General features: G+C 40.4%; 1 protein-coding gene and 4 non-coding genes across 5 annotated transcripts; all 5 read right to left on the bottom strand.

Annotated features, from left to right (window-relative positions):
* Positions 1–1,907: 1,907 nt before the first annotated feature.
* eogt (EGF domain-specific O-linked N-acetylglucosamine (GlcNAc) transferase) lies at positions 1,908–21,226 on the bottom strand. The gene is made up of 16 exons (XM_006784619.2): positions 21,154–21,226; positions 19,581–19,833; positions 19,148–19,248; positions 18,853–18,961; positions 18,517–18,611; positions 18,330–18,434; positions 12,277–12,383; positions 11,384–11,487; positions 10,772–10,864; positions 9,503–9,574; positions 8,647–8,733; positions 4,676–4,744; positions 4,274–4,335; positions 4,014–4,133; positions 3,486–3,588; positions 1,908–3,187 (listed from the first exon to the last, which is right to left on the bottom strand). The coding sequence occupies exons 2-16, from the start codon at positions 19,782–19,784 to the stop codon at positions 3,041–3,043; spliced, it is 1,578 nt and encodes a 525-aa protein (XP_006784682.1). The 5' UTR covers positions 19,785–19,833; positions 21,154–21,226; the 3' UTR covers positions 1,908–3,040.
* trnar-acg (transfer RNA arginine (anticodon ACG)) lies at positions 13,906–13,978 on the bottom strand. Its single transcript has one exon. It is a non-coding gene; the product is annotated as a tRNA-Arg (tRNA).
* trnar-acg (transfer RNA arginine (anticodon ACG)) lies at positions 14,087–14,159 on the bottom strand. Its single transcript has one exon. It is a non-coding gene; the product is annotated as a tRNA-Arg (tRNA).
* Positions 15,413–15,485, bottom strand: trnar-acg (transfer RNA arginine (anticodon ACG)). The gene has a single exon. It is a non-coding gene; the product is annotated as a tRNA-Arg (tRNA).
* On the bottom strand, positions 15,594–15,666 carry trnar-acg (transfer RNA arginine (anticodon ACG)). The gene has a single exon. It is a non-coding gene; the product is annotated as a tRNA-Arg (tRNA).
* Positions 21,227–21,317: the final 91 nt, after the last annotated feature.

Below are 21,317 nucleotides of genomic sequence, written 5' to 3'. Positions count from 1 at the left end.
CTGGAGAGCGCCGAATGGTGTGAAATTTAATTTCCTTGCGTTTTACCTCACATTGCATTTAGAGATTTAAAAGTCACCAGATTTATTTTTCCTAAAAAACAACAACAACAAAACAAACCGTTTTGGCGTTCAAGCTAACATGAAATGTTAAAGGTCGCAGAAATGTCCTTCTGTGTTGTGGAAAAAGTAAGAGTATATGCTTGAAGGCCTCCTGGCATGTCATGTAAAGAGAGAGACCAGGGTTATAGGATATCGTTTGGAATTATCCCCCCCCCCCCCCCCCCCCCCCCAAATAACCGTCTCACAGGGGAGAAAAACATTAGGGAAATGTCTGTTCATAACTTGAGGAATATTTCTTACTGTTTGATCGATATTCCTGCATTAATCCTGCTGAAATGCACTGTTTTTTTTCTGGTGTGGGCACGCCTGGAAAAGTGGCCATGGTAAGATGAGCGGGCTGCAATTGATTTGTCTGAGTTCGGCGTGAGAAATGTTTGTCTTTTGAGATATATCAGACTATGCTAATGATCGTGCTGCAAATTACAGCAAGAAATGGCTTTATGAAAGAATGAAGGACTGACGGCTCAGACGTGATCCAATCGCTTTGTTTGGAATTCCATCCAGTAATTAAACCTCAGTCTTTATTTGAAATCGCTCTCATCATCTTGACGCTATTATTAATTCTCACCGAAGAAAAACAAAATCCACATTTCCATGACGGGGAAAAGCCGTAATGTGCATCCTTAGAAGTCTGAAGTGAGGCCTAAGGTAGAAAGGCAAGACCTGACAGGCAAGAGAAGGAATCCTGAGCAAAAGCTGTCGTGTGCGCACACATAGGGAAAGTTTTACGTACTTGTAACTTTCTGCAGTTTATCTCATGCTGGAAATGATTTGGATGACCGGGTGCGCCTTCTCTTCCAGGCAGACGATCCATTTTGAATGCGCTTTGGTCAGTTTTGCGCTAAAAACCATGACTTACTCATCGATTTGCAGCGGTCATGAAGGTTAATGAAAACAGACATCCTGGTTCCTCTGCTTTTGATCCCCCTCTGCATCGAGATTCTTCATTTCTTTACGAGGTCACTGGCAGTAACCCGAGCAGGGCCATAAATAGTGTCCATCCCAGACAGGCCCGGTGTCTGTCAATACTCTGAAAGTTCAGACACAACATCCGAAAAGAACACGCAGGAGAACGACTGCTGACAGCAAACGTGGGATATTGAAGCAAACGCTTTTGAACAAATATTGTCTCTTTTGTGACCCACTGGGTACGTTTGTGAATAAATTATTCTCAGTGTCTACACCGTTGAACCAAGTCTGTCAGGAACGATCACACAGCGCAGGCTGGTGATTTGGCCTCATGTGTGGTGTTGTACTGCCCCCATGTGGCCACGATCCGTCACGCGGGTACTTCGGGTAGTTTTTGAGGTCATCCAGATTTATTACGGTGACAGTAAAAACTGAACAAGTGCCCTTTTGCGAGGAGCCCTTTCCCTCCTTAGACCTGAACCTCAGTAAAATAATGAAACCCACAGCAAAGAGCTGTCTGGCATCAGCAAGAACTGGCAAGGCAGAGGCTTCAGTTTTTCCCTCCAAGGTCAGACTTCAAAAGATGATTGATTAAATTAAGATGAATTAAATCTCTGATGCCTAATATGGCCTACATAGACACAAAGATATGCTTCAGCATGTTTTTTTTTAATTATTTATTTTAAATTTTAACACAGCTCCTGAATATGAAATTGCCCGCAAGTCTAGGAAAGCCCCAACCAAGTGTCTGACTCAGTCCAACACAGTCTCATGGATAAATAAAACATCAGGCTCACAGAGGCCAAGAAATATGGACATTTTCTTGTGATCGCTCAAAATACTCCTGTGGATAGCACCAGACTGCATGCAAAGTGTCATTTCAATTCAGACAAATTTATTGTAAAAAACAAAACTAACAGCATTCAGAAGTCTCTGGAAAAGGTAACAGATAATAGCAGCACTCTCATTATTTGACCATAACGACACTTTCCTTTGGTAAAATGCAAAGGAATTTATAATGAAAAAGGCATTGGCATCAAAAGGTATTCAATCAAACCAGCACAACATATTTTTAAATAATAAATGTGACAAATATTAAAGAAAACCAGGTCAAATTTAAATAAAGATCCAGCAGCAAAGAGTAGAGCCGCAAAGCCAGTTAAATATTTTTGCTTTTCATCCTAAAACAGTCTTTATCAGTATGTTTGGAGTGTTAAGGTTTACATACACATACATAATAACATACAACATACACATACGTGTATGCACCGTTACTGTTCTAAATACTATTCCTGCATTTAAACACACAAACATTAATACTGATACAACAGAAAATACATCATGGCAGTAGGAAACACACATGCTGTATCTTATCATTTAGACTTCTATGTGTTTGGGATGAGATTGTAACTTAAAACCACATGATTTCAAAATGTCAGACTACAACTGGATGTGAGAATCCAGCATGTGAATACTGTTCACTGTATTAGACTGGTTTATGCAGGATGTGCGCAGAAATTCTAGCGTGACTGTCAACAACTCTAGAGGCTCCCGTCAACGTGACACTGATCAAATGGGACAAGATGTCGCATGTGAAGGAATGTCGTAACAGCTGCTCATTTGCTAACTCTGGCGACGTGGAATGAAGCAGACGCAGGGAGGTAATGAAGAAGCATAGGACACATCTTATTGCTTTCCAGATGGTTCCACTACACACGCCTAGTCCTTTAACTGATTTGACACTAATAGAGCTAGTGAAAGCCATTCAAACTCGAGCTGTCCGCCATACTGTTTTCATTCATCCAGACCTGTCAATGCAGCAGATAGTAGGTGACAAAAAACCCGCTGCACCACTGTGATTCACTGGTAAATGTGGCAACCTTTCAAGATACCTTAACGATTACTCTGCCAATGTGAAGGGTTTTTTTCCCATCACAGAAAAAAGCAGGTTAAAGTTTAGAGTTCTTCAGCAGCCAGATGTCTGCGCCCCCTCAGTCCACTCACAGACGCTCTAGAGTTCATCACGAAGGGCACGGCGCTGCCATTTAGGATGGTGCGTGACATAATCGGCTGCCTCCAGCACAAGGCGCATGAACTCCTCCACATCAAAGGAGTAGTTGGTAAACTTCGGATGGTCCCCAAGGGTGGGATGGTGACCCTGAGAGAAGCATTAGAGAGGATGTGTGAAACACAGAAGCACAGGAGAAAGACAACATAAGAGCATAGGCGTGTGTGTTTACAGGCTAACCTCACTGTTACAGGAAGAGGACAAAGATGTTATATAAGTACGAAATGAAGTCTTTACATTTGTTCTGTTGCACCAATAACTGCACATAATTCAGTGTGCACATGTGGGGTTAAGTGTGTGTACACTTATGTTACACAGGTGAGATGAATTACGAAAGCTGCTGCTGGGGTACTGGGAAGCTAATGGCGTATACAGGAGTTTCCCCTACCTTGTCCTGTGGGAGCACTTTGTCCATTTTCTGCCAAGTCACGTATCGAATGCCCCGCAGCCGAGCCAAATCTCGATAGCAGCTCTCATCCTGACAGTTATATCTAGGAGGGACGGATGCAGACACTTTATCTCTTGCTCTCCTCGATCTGCCTCTCTTTCCCTCGTTCTTGCTCAATTTCTCTCTCTCTCTGTCTCTCTTTCTCTATGCACACAGTGCTTCTTCCTTTGTGTCACCCTCCAAAATCTACACCCAACTCTCTCTATGCTTCTACACACACCACACACACACACACACATTTCAAGTAGCTCCTTCGCTGAGGATTGCCAGGTGTGATGAGGGGCTGCTTAATTAGACAGTATTTCACAGTCATATACCAAGTGGCTGAGGGGTACTTTGGACAGAGCAGGCTGCCAAACAAATTGCTCTCCCCGTGCCTGTGCTCCACCTGGCTTTTACTCACACATACACACAACTATACACACATGCATGTGTACAGCTGACACACAGATGGACAATGTCACTCACAGCTCAAAGATGACAGACCAGTCAGGGAGGAAGAGGAGGTGGGTGAGACCAGCCCCGTGCATCCCTATAAAGATGTCAGAGTTGTGGGTGATCCTCAGCTGCTCCAGGAAGGGAACATCCCTGAAAGACAGACAATGAGTTACACATCAGTCATTGTGACTGATTCCTTTATTCTTACACACAGCTGTATAACAATGTGTGGTGACCAATGCTGAGCAGCACTGAAAGCTTCCTAGACTCGTGTAGACTCTATAACTCACTTGTATTTGTAGTCTACCACATTGACCTCCAGTGAAGGCACAGTCTTGAGGGCATTTACCAGCTGTAACAACAACAAAAGAACAGGTTCTGTGATCAATGAGACAGCAAACAAATACAGACAGTGACAATATAAATCACAAGCCTTGTTTTTTACTCATACTTTTTATAACAAATAAGATTTTAAATAGGCACTTAACAGAGGTGGGCAGTAAGTCGATAGCTGAAGGAGGAGGTGTGAGGGAGTTGTATAAAGTAAAGACAGAAATGTAAAAGAGACAGAAGACAAAGAGAAAGACAAGCGGTAAGAAAACAGGAGAGTTCTGTGCCGCCTGTCCTGCAGAGTGAAGAACAGGTACAAGGAAGAAAGAGACAAAGAGAAGGGCCAGTGGTGCTGGACTCACCTCCATTTGGTTTAGTATCCTTCTGTATTCTGTGCTGCGTGCAAGCAGGGTGACACGAACACGCCCCTCCTGGAAACAGCAACGCACCCAATAAACAATCAGCCAAGGACAAACAAAAGATAGACAGCTGGGAAAACATGGTGCTCATACAAATTAACGCTCTTACTGCGCAGTGGATAATCTCAATAGCCTAAAATCACGTTTAGAGTCCAATTTTTAATGTGACAATGAGATTTTTTTCCCTGAAATAATCTTATTAGTCCAGACAGCCAGCTTAGGGATATTTCTTTTCACGGTCTACTACTGCCATCTTGTGATCAGAAAGAGTATTTAGACTTTTGGAGGGGTCACAATCTGTAACATACTGTTAAACAGTAAGGGCCCTTCATTACCTTATCATCAAAATAAATGCAGGAAGTTCAAACCAGTGAAATAATCTAAATACAAAAAAAAAAAAAAACTATTATACCTCAGTGGTATAATAATGGTCACAATTTCTCTTTTTCAAATTCAAATATATTTCAAAGAGTATTGGGGAAAAGCCAATTGAGCAAAACAAAAAGACAGCAAATTATGATGAGGTGAGATAGAATGAGTGGGGTGGCAGGAGCAAATGGATAGGACACAATAAAGGAGAGCAGCGTGAGTTTCTGCCTGATGTCATTAATCTAGGGATGAAAGGAAGAGCTGGGAAGAGGGTCAGGGCTGGGAAGACCTCTCATTCAGTTGCCAGCCTGCTATCGCCCGTAGCCCCGTGTCTCACTGAAAAGCCTCTTTGCATATTTCCAGTGAAGAATATGAATACCCAATGAGCTGCTTCACAGGAAGGAAGAAGTTATCGGGCCTCGCTGGTCATAAAGATACAGTCAATCATTACAAGCATGGCACCATAAAGCACTTATGAGGAGGTCTGGAGAGTTATAGATGAAGAATATTAATAAGGAAGTGAGTGCATGGCACTGTCAGTATACAGTTATGCATGTACTCTTTCAGAAAGTACTATATCAGGTTGGGGTGAGGTGGGTGTTGGGGTAGGTGTAGTGTCATTGATGCACTTAGTATCCAATAACCAATCAACTATTGTAGAAGTCAGCATCGTGGTTATGTTACACTTACTGCTGATGGCAAATGATGGCAGACTCAGTGCAAAAGAGGAGGTGCCTTTAAGGCAAACATTTTTAAAGGCATCGATCGTGGACTTTTGCAGAGTCTGGGCCAGATGTTTCTGAATGTTACTTACAGAATATGGAAGAGGAAATTATGTTTCTTTTCCTTATTCCTAAAGACTTCCTATTGAAGTTTATAGTGCACATCCATAATGTCGGTGTAATACTCAACTGCCAAGCATTAAAGCGTCCACGTGTGTAATTTGCTTCTACAAATTATGGGTGCAGCCGAATAGTCAGTTTTGCTTAAGAAGGTTCCCTGGAAGTATTTGTGTGGTAGCCAAAAAAAGAGATGACTACGGTTCTCCAGATACAAAGAAAATTTAGTTACCTTGTTTCTTAATTACCTCATTTAGCATAAGCTACAGTGGACTATCCTTAATGAAAGGAGAGACGATAATACCGAACTACTACTTAGAGCAGTGATCAACAAAACACAAGAGATAGAACAGACCATGTAAATGTTAATTAAAACTGTTTTCCACCTCATGTATTAACTTGATAAATTGTTTTCAATGCTGCAGCAAAATCTGCTTCCTGTTCAGGTGTTGCCTTGAGTGAAGAATATAGGTTGTATTATACTGTATTAAAATAAACCACATTTACGGTTTGCCATAGTTCCGTTTCCATTATTGCAAGCATTTCGAATTATCAGTAAATTAATTTTTACTTCAGGTCAGCTGGGATAGGACCCAGACGCCTACCCACCCACCCTGAGTTGGATAATTGATTAATGGAGGGAAATGCATTTCAGTCATCGAAAGCCTTTACAGAAAGGAGGAACTGAATCACTGGGAAAGGAAAGAAAGAATAATGTATTTTCTTTTATAGGCTATATGTTCATTTTCTATAATATAATGTCATATTTTAAGAATATGACATTATATTATGTACTATATGACCCGCATGAAAAAAACATGGTGAGAACACGTTGAGATAAAGTAAAATATGCACTTTGTAGTCCATCTTTTTGAAACTCTAGTTTCAAAATGGCACAGATCTCCCATCACGCTCTTAGGGAGTTGGTAAGTACAGTTGGGATTCTTTAAGCAACATGCCTCTATTTTCCTAAGAACTTGTAAAAACTTCTTCAAACCTTTCCTTGATTTCATTACATTTTCCACCAAAGTGAGGAAAAAGCAGTTAGAAAAAGAGAACGATATGAGAGAGACCCTCTTGTATTACAAGGCTATAATCATACAATATGAAAAGCCTTGAGCTAACCGCTGTCAAAAAGAAACGGAATTAGGAAAAGGAAATTTTTTTCAACTGTGACCTGGAAAAAAACTTGACATTCCCTATCAGAAATTGAATCCAGACTATGGCAGCAAGAGCACCAAATCTTAACCACTAGACCAGGGGTGGGCAACTCCAGGCCTCGAGTCAGGCCTCCCTGCAGGTTTTAGATGTGTCTTTGAACCAACACAGCTGATCCAAATGGCTCGATTAGCTCCTCAACATGTCCAGAGGCCTGGTAATGAACTAATCATGTAATTCTGGTGTGTTGACCCAAGGTGAGATCTAAAACCTGCAGGACACCGGCCCTCGAGGCCTGGAGTTGCCAACCCCTACCATTAATGAGACTCTGGCTGCAGAAGATTCAAGACACTTCTACCGGTGGGCTATTTGCTTCCACATATTCATGTTAACTGTAAAAAAACCAAGAAAAAAAAATAAAACTACAGGTTCTTAAAGTGCATTGGCCATTTGTAGGCTCTATGACGAATTTTCCAGACCCTTGTCCACAGGTTGTAGCTGTAAGCAAGTAAGTAAATAAAATAAGTAAAGTTTATTTATTAAGTGCTTTTCACAAACAAACAGTCACAAAATACTGTACACAAAAAGAGTAAAAGAAATAAGAACATTAAGTGCCATGAAAGCTAAGACAAAGACAAAGTAAGACACAATAAAATAAGCATTGTCCCTGGGGGAAAATGTTAAAATGTATGTGCAAAATGTTTTGTTCCTATTTGTGCTTTTGTTAGTCTTTAAGCTTAGCAATTCTAACAAAAGACAAAAGTCCCATCCACCTCTCTAGAGAAGTCAAAGACAAAGACTAAACAAATAGACACCAGCCTGAACCTGTGGCAATAAATCCCTCAAAAGGAGACCATCCTTCACTCATAATGTTTTACCTGCTCTTACTGTTAAACTCATAGCCTGAAGAGGCATTACCCATTGCATCAGACCTGCTGTTTCTGAAAATGGCTTTACAGAAAAATAAACATTTTAATATAGACATTATAAGATGAGATAAAAGTGCATTAGCTAAGAAAAAAATGTAAAATACATCCAACTTATGCTTAGTCTTTATTTAGTGAATGTATTAGTCAATGTCCCACTGATTACAGTTTAGCCTTTTCAGTGAATCAAACACATGATATCAATGAGCAAACCAAATTTTACCTGAGACCACCAAAGCAGCTCAGTAAGTACTTTTATCTTACATAGTCCCTCAATTTTATTGTGAATACATAGGGTAATAGGCGCTACTGCTCTCCCTAAAGTCTGCTCAAGAAACAATATCTTAATTGTTATGCAAACAGTGAGTCCACAGAAGTGGTCGCAAACGAGCTTTTAACTGAAAACTTTTTAACTAAAATAATTGTTCAAAGGCTTGATTCAGTAGCAGTATGATCTATGCACAAGAAAGAAACTTCTGAATGCTTTCACAGGTTCTCTATAGTGGTGAAGTGCAGCCATAATGTTATTTATGAGAAAGTATTTGGTGTTATGTATATTATATGGTATAACTCGAACACGGGAAAAGTAATTGATGTGTTTCCCTAGAGATATTGTTCCTACCTTTGGCTTGTCTTGTGTGATGTTGAGTCGATGCAGGATGTGCTGGGAAAATGCCCGAAACATCCCTTCACTGTAGCAGTCTGAGATCTGTCATTAACACCGTACATAAAGAGTCAATTTCAATAACATTTATAACGTCTATTTTTAACTGTTTAATATCAAATATTGTACTAGAATATGTATGCAGTCATACATAAATACTACTCTGAAATTTGAAATGAAGTAAAAGCTAATTGAATCTAGCAATACCATCACATTACTGCACTGGACGGTGATAAAAAGAAATAATAAAATAAATATATACTGTATATTACACACATAGGGAAACTGACAGCTGTATAGATATTTGCTTATCTCCCTGGAGTGAGTATCATATGAGATGAGGCATTTCTCAGGTTTTAGAATATCACATACACACTGTTGTACTACAGCTGTAAATGTGAGCACATGAATATAAACATGATGTGCAGCAGGGGCAATCAAAAGCAGCTTGAGGCTGACCTATCAATATTTCACACCTCAAGGCTGGAACCACAGGACGACACATATTTACGTGGGATCCTCTTTGTAGTAATCTCCCTGGAATTATCATTTAAATAACATAAGCACTTGCTGGGCCTTTGAATATATTACAAAAATATTTGACCCAAACTGCATGTTTACGACTACACCAGATATCTTGAATTTAGGAAAGACCTATATATATATATGCAATGTGAGATAAAAATAGATAGAGAAGCAAACAAAGAAGTTTTGAAGATGTAAGACACTGCAGTTTTCATATAGCAAATACATATATGAATCTCAGTAGTTACACTAATTTTCACACACACACACATGCGGGGAGGTAACTTACAAGAGGAGTGTTGTAAAAAAGACCATATCTCATTCTTGGGAGAAGGGAGAAGAAGGCATCTTTGAAGCAAACCTATACACAAATGGGAAGAGATCAAACTTTAACTATCTGATATGACGCAGAAATGATTGTCAAGTTGTAATAATGACATCTACATGCATGCATGTATTGGGAGTCTATAACAACACTTGTACTACCGTATCAGAAAAGCCAAACAATCCCCTGATGGTTTCAACTCTTTCAAAAACAGTACATTGTTTGTGACACTGGAATGATATTAGATCCTGACCAGTAAAGGATTTTTAGGATTGATACCCTTACCAATATTTGGGGATTTAAAAATAAGATATTACAATATCGAGGATGTTTTCCTTACCTTTCACACATGTTAAACATAAACAGGTTTTCCTAACATGTGTTATTCCTAGTTTTTTATTTACCTTACCCCTCATCAAACCACTGGTTGTCATGTTTGTAGCATTTCAAATATGTGTGTTGCCAACAAAGATCTTACAGAGTGCCCTCTTGTGGAAAACTATGCCATATAAACACTCAGAACATAGTTGAAGAGTATTTCTCCCATTTCTTCTTTACTTTTTACATTTTTCATTTTCAGTCATTATAAATGCAAATAGTAGTATCGTCCTAAACATGTGGAAGCTGACTTTAAAACAATGATCAACTCTAAATTTTTTCTACTCTCTAGGAAGCACTTCCTTGTGCCATTCTTAAGCAACTTGGCTTGATTTCATTAGTTTAATAAATTCATTCTTTATGAGAATTGTGAGATCAGACTTTGATCTCTGACTAATCATTCAAAACATTCGTGAGAGCATCCTTCGCACTACCAAAAGAAAAAAAGAAGAAAAAAAAACACCAAACAAAAAGAGCACACACATTCAGAGCAAGTCAGAAGTCAAACCCAAGAACTTCTGAGCTCATTGTGCCACTGACCCCCTCTGAAACTGAGCAAATGTAAGGTGAGGTGACAATTTGTTATTTGAACAAATTTCAGGGCTGAATTTGCTCATAATTTTCTGATTCTGGTCTCTGCCCAGTCAATTAGTGTATCTCCATGTTAAGCAATTAGTAAGACTATGTAAATATAGTGCAGTTCAAACACCAAAGAAAAGGTAGAACATTTATATTTTGGCCTCAGCAACAGAGAATAATGTCAAAATTATTTTCCAGGACAGCTGTGTAGGTACAGGGCATCTTCTCCTGAACCTCTAAAAATACCTGGTTTGCCAGAGTTGTGATTATACCTACTCTTTTTGAGTCAAAAGTCTTCAGATGGATGATGTCATACTCTGAGAAGGCCCTCCACGTTTCACTGAACAGATCTCCATAACCATAAAAACTCTGGGAGAAACATAAAATAGGGAACAAATGTTGATTCAATCTCTGTCACAGCAGAAATAAAAAAAAAACAAAGCAATAAAATCCAAATTAACTACATTATGCCTTAAGCACCACCAGAGGCAGTCATCTGTTTTTTCTTCTGAAGTTTTGCTTTTGTACAAAAATCTATTACCACACTATTATGTGGCAGCTTGCAGCACTGTGCAATTTGTGATGAAAGGTCACTGCTTTCCCTCTTCCTGCCAGTTTTCTGTAACTCTAAAAGAGGTGTTTATAAATTCATGGGGAAATAGACAACGGGAAAATCCAGCCCTGTGTCTTCTTCTGACAGACAAGTGTGGCATAAACATTTTAGGCATTAAGTGCAGCAAAACAAAGATTTGGAAGGTTATTAATTAATTTATTAGTTATTGTATTTACTTCATTATCCATTATTATTTCCCTTAAATGGAAATAATTAATTAACAAACCCATTGTAAACAACCACTGAAACAGCAGTGGCAAGCATCAGGTACCCACCGTGTCCCACATGACAATGTTGATATCTGAGCTGAAGGAGTTATTAATGTGCTGGGAGATGTATAGGTTGATGAAGTCACAGAAATGGTGGTACATGTTCACCCCTGTTACACACAAAAATAAAATACATATATATATAAATAATAATAATTATTATATTATACTGTTACACTTTCAGACAGTTTTTTTTAAATTCTCAGATCTCTATAATGTCATAGAAATGGGATACACTAATATTGTCATCTCAACTGTGGCCCTGTACAACACCAAAGCTTGTGTTTCAAAGGCACACTCAGAAAGTTGGCCTAAAGAGAGCAAAAATCATGATCAAAGTAAATTAACCGGTCGGTTAGTATAAGACAACTAAAGACAATTCTGAGGTGTGACTCATGCAAAGCTGCTCTAGTAGAATTAAAGAATCAAATATGGACATGAGAATAGCTCTCAGAGCTTTTACATTTTCACCTTCCTTTTAATCTTGGCGATGGCCTATACCTGTTGCTTCTCTACGATGTCTTTGCTATGTAACAACTCCTATTCCATGTTTTCACTACCCTGAACCCCTCATACAATAGTGTTATTTTTGGTAAAGTTACCTTGACTTGGTTTCCTATTCAAGCTGGTAGACATAAGCACAGTGTGCTTTACTGCTCAATGCAAAGTCACATTTAAGGCAGATTGCGAACTATCTATTTTGATTTCTTTAATTTTAAACATCTGATTTTAAACAAAAAATATCACTAGTATTCATTTGTATGGATAAAAGCAGAAACAGCAACATTTAAATGAGGTTTTAAATGTGTCAGTTTCATGTATAGTAAGAGTAAAAGAATCAAGCTTTCTGTTAAGGTTTCAGGGCTTTAATTTGAGTCCAGTAAATCTTTATTACTCACCAGCATCGAGTTTCATGAAAACTGTAGGTTTTTCAACTATTAGGTCACAGTAACCATCATCTATGGGATGAAAGTCCAGATTTGTGTATGTCTGCAGCTCAGCATACCTACAAAAACATCAAACAACTATTGTAAATAAAATAGAAAAATTATAAAATTATAAAAATTATATATGTAACTGGAAAAGCAGGACATGATGAAAAAAACATATGAACACACCAATAAAAACAAACACACAAATTAAGACATCAAAACAAATTATTCTTTTATAAGATTTAGTGATGCAGAATAATCTATATCAGAAAAAAAAAACATAATTTTCTGAGCTGTTGTCACAAGTGTTTCCTGTTAACTGCTTCGACAAAATCATGTTATGCAATAAGCTTAGCTCACTTGAAGAAGCTTCACATAACACTTCATGGGGATTTATGAAGATTAATAATCAAGTGAAATGAAAAATTCAGTGAGAAATAAAACTATACAACTGTAAATTCCCGCTAATTGGAAACATATATTAATTATCTATTTCTGTCAAGGCTTATGTAACTGTAAATATGTAATAGCTGTTGACACATGTAGTTAGGACTTCTACGGACCTGGAATAATATTTAGTTATTAATTATATAATTATCCTACCAGTGGCGCGATGAGTAAACAAACTAATCTTAAAGGGCAAGAAAACCAAAAGGTCAGGTGAGATCAAAGTTTGTTCACTGACCAAATTTGTACAATATTTAAGAGCGTATGCATTCCAACACGGAAAACATCACACGGTGCGAGCCAGCCAGGAGTCGAACCTAGACTCTTCTGATCAGTAGCCAAACGCATTATCCATTGCGTCACTGGCCACAAAAAAACAGCTGATAGTTGAACATCCATCCAGACACTTTGCCTCCCTTTGGCAAGGACTGCCTGAAGCTGCTATGTGAGTATAAGCAGGTGGCATGTAAGATGGCAGTCTAAAGGAACCGCTTGAGATTTAGCCTCATTAAGACCAGGGAGTAGAGGCAAGCTCATCTACTTACTGTGCACAAGACACATTGGCATGCGACAGAGCGGGTCCTCCAAGGCCAGTTAAAGAGACAAACACCAAGGATGTGGACAAGTGAACAAAGATTTTGTCTGGAAGCTACAGCAAGTCTCTGTTGTTTGCCTAAGTTGTATAAACAGGAGGTAATTTAAAGACCCATTGTCTGCATGATCAACTGTGCTACATACAATATCAAAAGACTTTTGGCTTCGGTCCTAAAGCCGTCGGTAGACAGCTGGAAACGCCATGCTCAGAACGCTATGGATTTCATGAAGAAGGTCAGCCATATCGTTATGTAGGGAGATGACACTACGGTCACTTACAATGGTAGAACTCTCTTCAGTTGTCTTACAGCTACTGAAGAAGTGGTGCTAGTTCATAAGAGCTTACAGGATGACCCCAGCCTCACCAACAGGACCACCCTCAACACCAACAAAGTGTGAGTGTGTGTGTGCTCTTGGAGTTCTGGCATCGATCCATGGTTTTAGGAGTATCAGAGGAGCTTAGATGCACTGTCTGAAAACGCTGTGCCTCGGTGGTTTTCACCCTCCGAAACTGACAGCATTGCTCCCAATACACACAAAAGGAAGCAGACACTTCGAGCCAGCCAGGAGTCGAACCTAGAATCTTCTGATCCGTAGTCAGACGCGTTATCCATTGCGCCACTGGCCCCCCGTCAGGAAAACCAAAAGGTCAGGTGAGGTCAAAGTTTGTTCTCTGACCAAATTTGTACAATATTTAAGAGCGTATCCATTCCAACACGAAAAACAGCACGCGCTGCGAGCCAGCCAGGAGTCGAACCTAGAATTTTCTGATCCGTAGTCAGACGCGTTATCCATTGCGCCACTGGCCCCCCAACGACGACCCCTGAAAGGTCAGCTGGGGTCAGGTCACACTTCGATCGCCAGCAGAATTCAAAGATAGTCCTTCAAAATATTCCAGAAAGAAAAATCTCTTGATGCAGGCTCAAAAAATCCAGGTGAGAAAAATCCCACAATGTTGATTCTGTTTATAGTGTTTCCAGGTGAGCAATATCAACTTTGTCGGATTTCCTTACGCGGTTGGTTGAACATCCATCCAGACATTTTGCCTCCCTTTGGCAAGGACTGCCTGAAGCTGCTATGTGAGTATAAACAGGTGGCATGTAAGATGGAAGTCTACAGGAACCGCTTGAGATTTAGCCTCAGACCTACACAGGCTGGGATTACTCCTAAAAGTCTGCAAATGACATCATCTGTTTAAGGCCTCCAAGCTACTAAAATCTTCCCAAAGCCACAGAATCAGATGCTAAACGAACTGGTGAGAAACATTGATTTACCTATCATGTTTTAAAACCAAAAGAGGAGCTGGGCCCAAAAAGACTTGCAACTCTTCTAGATGACAAAAAGCTTCAAAGGTGATTGAATTCACTGAGAAGTGAATTCAGTCATACTTTTCATGCTGTCTAACACTGCATAAATAGCCTAAGACCAGGGAGTAGAGGCAGGCTCATCTACTTACTGTGCACAAGACACATTGGCATGCGACAGAGCGGGTCCTCCAAGGCCAGTTAAAGAGACAAACACCAAGGATGTGGACAAGTGAACAAAGATTTTGTCTGGAAGCTACAGCAAGTCTCTGTTGTTTGCCTAAGTTGTATAAACAGGAGGTAATTTAAAGACCCATTGTCTGCATGATCAACTGTGCTGCATGCAATATCGAAAGACTTTTGGCTTCGGTCCTAAAGCCGTCGGTAGACAGCTGGAAACGCCATGCTCAGAACGCTATGGATTTCATGAAGAAGGTCAGCCATATCGTTATGTAGGCAGATGACACTACGGTCACTTACAATGGTAGAACTCTCTTCAGTTGTCTTACAGCTACCGAAGAAGTGGTGGTAGTTCTTAAGAGCTTACAGAATGACCCCAGCCTCACCAACAGGACCACGCTCAACACCAACAAAGTGTGAGTGTGTGTGTGTGCTCTTGGAATTCTGGCATCGATCCATGGTTTTAGGAGTATAAGAGGAGCTTAGATGCACTGTCTGAAAACGCTGTGCCTCGGTGGTTTTCACCCTCCGAAACTGACAGCATTGCTCCCAATACACACAAAAGGAAGCAGACACTTCGAGCCAGCCAGGAGTCGAACCTAGAATCTTCTGATCCGTAGTCAGACGCGTTATCCATTGCGCCACTGGCCCCGCTTCAGGAAAATCAAAAGGTCAGGTGAGGTCAAAGTTTGTTCTCTGACCAAATTTGTACAATATTTAAGAGCGTATCCATTCCGACACGAAAAACAGCACACGCTGCGAGCCAGCCAGGAGTCGAACCTAGAATTTTCTGATCCGTAGTCAGACGCGTTATCCATTGCGCCACTGGCCCCCCAACGATGACCCCTGAAAGGTCAGGGGGGGTCAGGTCACACTTCGATCGCCAGCAGAATTCAAAGATAGTCCTTCAAAATATTCCAGAAAGAAAAATCTCTTGATGCAGGCTCAAAAAATCCAGGTGAGAAAAATCCCACAATGTTGATTCTGTTTATAGTGTTTCCAGGTGAGCAATATCAACTTTGTCGGATTTCCTTACGTGGTTGGTTGAACATCCATCCAGACATTTTGCCTCCCTTTGGCAAGGACTGCCTGAAGCTGCTATGTGAGTATAAGCAGGTGGCATGTAAGATGGAAGTCTACAGGAACCGCTTGAGATTTAGCCTCAGACCTACACAGGCTGGGATTACTCCTAAAAGTCTGCAAATGACATCATCTGTTTAAGGCCTCCAAGCTACTAAAATCTTCCCAAAGCCACAGAATCAGATGCTAAACGAACTGGTGAGAAACATTGATTTACCTATCATGTTTTAAAACCAAAAGAGGAGCTGGGCCCAAAAAGACTTGCAACTCTTCTAGATGACAAAAAGCTTCAAAGGTGATTGAATTCACTGAGAAGTGAATTCAGTCATACTTTTCATGCTGTCTAACACTGCATAAATAGCCTAAGACCAGGGAGTAGAGGCAGGCTCATCTACTTACTGTGCACAAGACACATTGGCATGCGACAGAGCGGGTCCTCCAAGGCCAGTTAAAGAGACAAACACCAAGGATGTGGACAAGTGAACAAAGATTTTGTCTGGAAGCTACAGCAAGTCTCTGTTGTTTGCCTAAGTTGTATAAACAGGAGGTAATTTAAAGACCCATTGTCTGCATGATCAACTGTGCTACATACAATATCGAAAGACTTTTGGCTTCGGTCCTAAAGCCGTCGGTAGGCAGCTGGAAACGCCATGCTCAGAACGCTATGGATTTCATGAAGAAGGTCAGCCATATCGTTATGTAGGCAGATGACACTACGGTCACTTACAATGGTAGAACTCTCTTCAGTTGTCTTACAGCTACCGAAGAAGTGGTGCTAGTTCTTAAGAGCTTACAGAATGACCCCACCCTCACCAACAGGACCACCCTCAACACTAACAAAGTGTGAGTGTGTGTGTGTGTGCTCTTGGAATTCTGGCATCGATCCATATAACTCACATAGAGGAGCCATTACCACGAGCAGAAATGTGGGTGCACCATGAATTCCCCAGTTTAACCCATTGTGGCTTACTCTTATAAGCAGGAAGCGGGAAACAAAGACTGCTAAGTCATCCTGTCCTCGAACACCACTGGTTCAGATATGTGGATGACGCCTGGGTGAAAGTCAAATTTCGGGATGTAAAACCAATCACAGATGACATTAAAGTGGTGCAAAAACACATCAGGTTCACCAGGAAGGATATGAAAAATGACACGCTAGCTTTCTTAGACTGGGAAATTGCCATCAGTAATAGGGGACATTTGAAAGTCATTGCGTAGTGTAAGCCAACGCATACAGTACTTAAGGTTTGACTCTCATCATCCACAACCTAGCACGACCTAGATGTCATCAGGACGCTATAAGACAGAGGGAACACCATGAGATTGGCTGCTTTGAGTAAATGTGATCATTGTAGCTGGATATTTGTTAAACCTTGGAAGGTACCCAAAGAACGCTACGGGTGAACTGAGCGAGACGAAGGACAAGCTCTGGCTAAAGGAAAACCTTTGGTGAACCCTTATGGTTTTAGGAGTATCAGAGGAGCTCAGATGCACTGTCTGAAAACACTGTGCCTCGGTGGTTTTCACCCTCCGAAAATGACAGCATTGCTCCCAATACACACAAAAGGAAGCAGACACTTCGAGCCAGCCAGGAGTTGAACCTAGAATCTTCTGATCCGTAGTCAAACGCCTTATCCATTGCACCACTGGCCCCCCAATGACAGCATTTCGTCTCCGCTCTCACTTCTATTTAATTATGCTTTACATTGCCTCTTGAGCATGGCTTTGAGAAGCAGCTATATGTTGTACCCTGCATAGCTGCTATGACAGGAAAAATGTACATTTTGTCACAAGTAGAGACACCTCCTCAAACTGTTTGAACAAGATTAAATTGCAATTTATTCATGGAATAATGAGCACTTGTTTTTGTGTACGGTAGCTGCCTACAGAGCTGATTTTGTATTTACCTACCTTTGCTGACCTTTGTGTCAGACCAACCTTTGCTGGTCTGACACAAAGTAATTAGCCATTATTAAAATGACTTGCACATATAGTGAAAGGCACAGAGGCATAGAGATGTATATTACAATGATACCCATTCAGCAAAATTCTGGCATCAACTGTGAAGTGTGAAAAAATAATTAAACACTCTTGTTATAATCTGTATAAAAACAAAAGTCTAAAACTATCACACAGTGCACTCTCACCAGTGATGTGGGAGTACAGTTTGCAACTGAAAGTGTTTTTCTCTCTCTGAAAGGTAAATTAAAAATCATTTGTGGATGTGTTTCAGTACTTGACATTGTGTTTTATATTTGTAAATCAAGGAAGTCAGTGGGACAAACATCCAGCTTTCTTTTGTTAACAGTGGCTCCGGAAGATTATTATCACAAGCTCAAGATTTCAACAGAAGCCATTCATTGTAGTTTGATTGCTAAGTGTAGGATTCATGTCAATGTATCTGTCCTGCCTCACCAAGACTGCAAGGGGCTTTTGTGGTCGCCCTCTCCAACAAGTGCTTCCTTGTTGAGTTTGCAGTGTCCACCAATCTCTCCTGCCTGAATGAAGTCCTCTTTGTACCTGCAGCATAAACACATTTGACTTTCAAAGCATACTCATTGATGTTTAAAAAAATAAAAACTGTATTTTCAATTGCACTGACCTCTCATGACTTCTGCGTGGCTTTCGTAAGTCCAGGTAAAGATTTGTAGCCTTGCAGAATCTAGTGTGACTGCAACACTTTAATGAGGAGTCCCCCTTGCAAAAAAAATGCAAATTCATAAATATTTAGTATTCAGGTGACCAGCAAAATGTGGACCTTAAAGGCCATGAGAGTGGTCTCTTTACTAGGTTCTCTCTATACCACTGCTTTTGAACTTGAAATTATTTTAGGCTCATTGTTTGTGAACTCCTGTTGAATACTGCGTCTATTTCTACCTGTTGTTTCTTCCTGTTGACTCACAAGGCGTGTGGGAACTAAGGAAATGAGCAGACTTACTGGCCGAGTAGCCTTGCAGAGTGTTTTGAGCTCAGAGAGGCGCTCTTTGACGTAGCCGAAATCAGCCTGCTTCCAGAAAAGTTCCTGAGCGGCATCCAGTGAACGGGCCCTGGCAGATTCAGACAAATCAGCAAAAGCACAACCATTACACCATCGATGACGCACACTTTGCATGAAACCACTTATACTGTGGAAAATTACATACACTGCAACTCAGCAAATCCAAAATTTCTTAATTTAAAAATCACGACAGTAACTTTGGTAATTTCACTGAATATGATGTGAGGGATAGTACCATCCAGAGTCAGCTTTGGTGCACATAGGATAGCTGAAGCGTTTCTCTGGATCACAGTTCTTCTCATAACCCCAACAAAAAGACAGATCCTGGAGTGCATCCTGTTGTCAAAATACAAATTAATATAAGCAGTGTTGTGTGTGTATGTAGGAGAGAGAGGGTGTGAAAGAGAAAGAAATAAAGAAAAGTTACATTAAATCTTATCTTTCTTTTAGAAAATCCATTAGAAACAGAATGTAATATGCAATGTGAAAGACACAGCAGTGGTGATGGATTATCTGCTAATCCATTTAATGACCTAACTAAGCTGATGCAAAGTCTGTCTAGAAGCAATGGCCCCAGGCACTTAGTTGTGTAGTTATTTTGAAGCATTAACAGAATTAACTTTATTCACTTAAGTCTTACAAAAACCGATACCAAGTTCATATCTTACTTTAAAAGGGCAGAGCGGGTCCAGGCGGCATCGCTTGGCGACCCTCTTGTTGTTGTTCAGGAAATAGGGTACGTGCTCTGGTGGCAGGGAGATCCTGCTGTAGTTGAGAGTTGGTGTTGGTGGTTTGTGGTGTGGGTTTTCAGGCGTCTCAGTGATTACCACAAAGGGTGAAAAAACTATGCTCAGTGCTACCAGGAGCAGCATAGTCAGAATTACACAGACATGCGAAATAGATGCTTCCCTTCACCGCACACTGTGAAAAGGCAAGAGGCAGAGAAACAGACTCAGACTTGCAATGGGTAAAACTTAACGCTGGAGTATACAAGCATGTGGGTACAAGCAAGTGCATGGGAGTGTAGCTCTGGGCAGATCTAAGCTTCATAAAAGGAAAGGTTTTTTTGTTTTTTGTTAGTGTTAGTGACCTTTTTCTGTTAGTAAGCACAAATGAGGCTGCAGGGCCAAATGAGAAATATTCACTGGCAGTAATGTGACCTAATATGCAGGTAGCCAGTGCAGTACCTGGTATTTACACAACAGCCAAATTTACATGATCAATGCTATTTTGTTAAAAGTATGCATGTTCTTGCACATCCTGGAGCCTTCGTCCCAATACCATTGACTGATGATTGAATATTACAGTGTGACCTTTCTTAAAGCAGATACCACATTGTGCTGTATAACAAATGGCTCCCACACAGTTTCACATTCAAAAGAAGGGAAGGAAACGAGAAAACTGCCTTATGCTGCACATTCGGTAACAATAGGTGGGGAAGGTTAACGTTATCGGTCATTAATTACATATTCTCCTGGTGGTAACGTTGACACAGTTAGGTAAAGGTTAAATGTATGTGACGTTAAGGCGGTGGTACTGATGTAACTGGAGACATGAAATTAAGAGCGCTACATCAAAGCACCGGCTAAGCATATATTGATCAAACTCAGTAATACCTGTGGAACAGAAGTAAGCCTAAAACACGCCACCGACTAATTGTATCTATTTTTTACGATTACGATTATGGTTAGGTATATTTTAAATCTTTAAAAGGAGTATTTTTAAAAAGCCGTTGAGAAATCTGGCTTCATTTCCTCGAGTTTTTGACGTGCAGGAGCTCACCGGGCGCATGAAAACTTCGTTTTTAGAGCGCTTAATTAATTCTTAAGTTTTAGCTAGCTTCCGGTCAATTAGCAAGTTAACTAAACTTTACCTCTACGTCGCGACCCTCAATAGTGACCTAACAGGCACGTGAGATGAGATTGAGGAGCTGTTGTGATTATAACGCATTACTTAAACGTTTCTTCGTCTGCGGATAAAAAAAAAAGGAAAATACGAACTGAGGCTAACCGGTAACTGAAGTATACTATGCAGAGGCTAACATCTAGCCTATAAGTTCTTGACAAAGACAAGGAGCCCCCTTAACGTTAATTTTAAGATAGACTAAAGAGGCAGTACAAGAAAAGGAGCAAGAAAAAATGTTTTTACATTTCCGAGAAACAAAACCTTTAAAAGAAACGAGACCCTTATCAGTGGTTGCCTATAAAAGATTGCTATAAGTTTATATGAGAGACAGTTTACCTGAATGCAGTCTGCTTTCCCCAGATTGAAGCGATGCAGTGACCGGCGGTCGCCATAACACCGGAAACCTTACACCGGCGTGTAATACGAACATTCGGCCATAGGGTGGCGCTGTCCACCACAGTTTTCTGATAGTAAACTGCACTATAACGCTCTCCACACTC

Source organism: Neolamprologus brichardi, chromosome 5 (genome assembly GCF_056152115.1).
Source record: "Neolamprologus brichardi isolate AB-2024 chromosome 5, ASM5615211v1, whole genome shotgun sequence".
Classification (NCBI taxonomy): domain Eukaryota; kingdom Metazoa; phylum Chordata; class Actinopteri; order Cichliformes; family Cichlidae; genus Neolamprologus; species Neolamprologus brichardi.
Note: the sequence above shows the minus strand (reverse complement) of the source record. Positions and strands in the feature narration are given on the sequence as shown.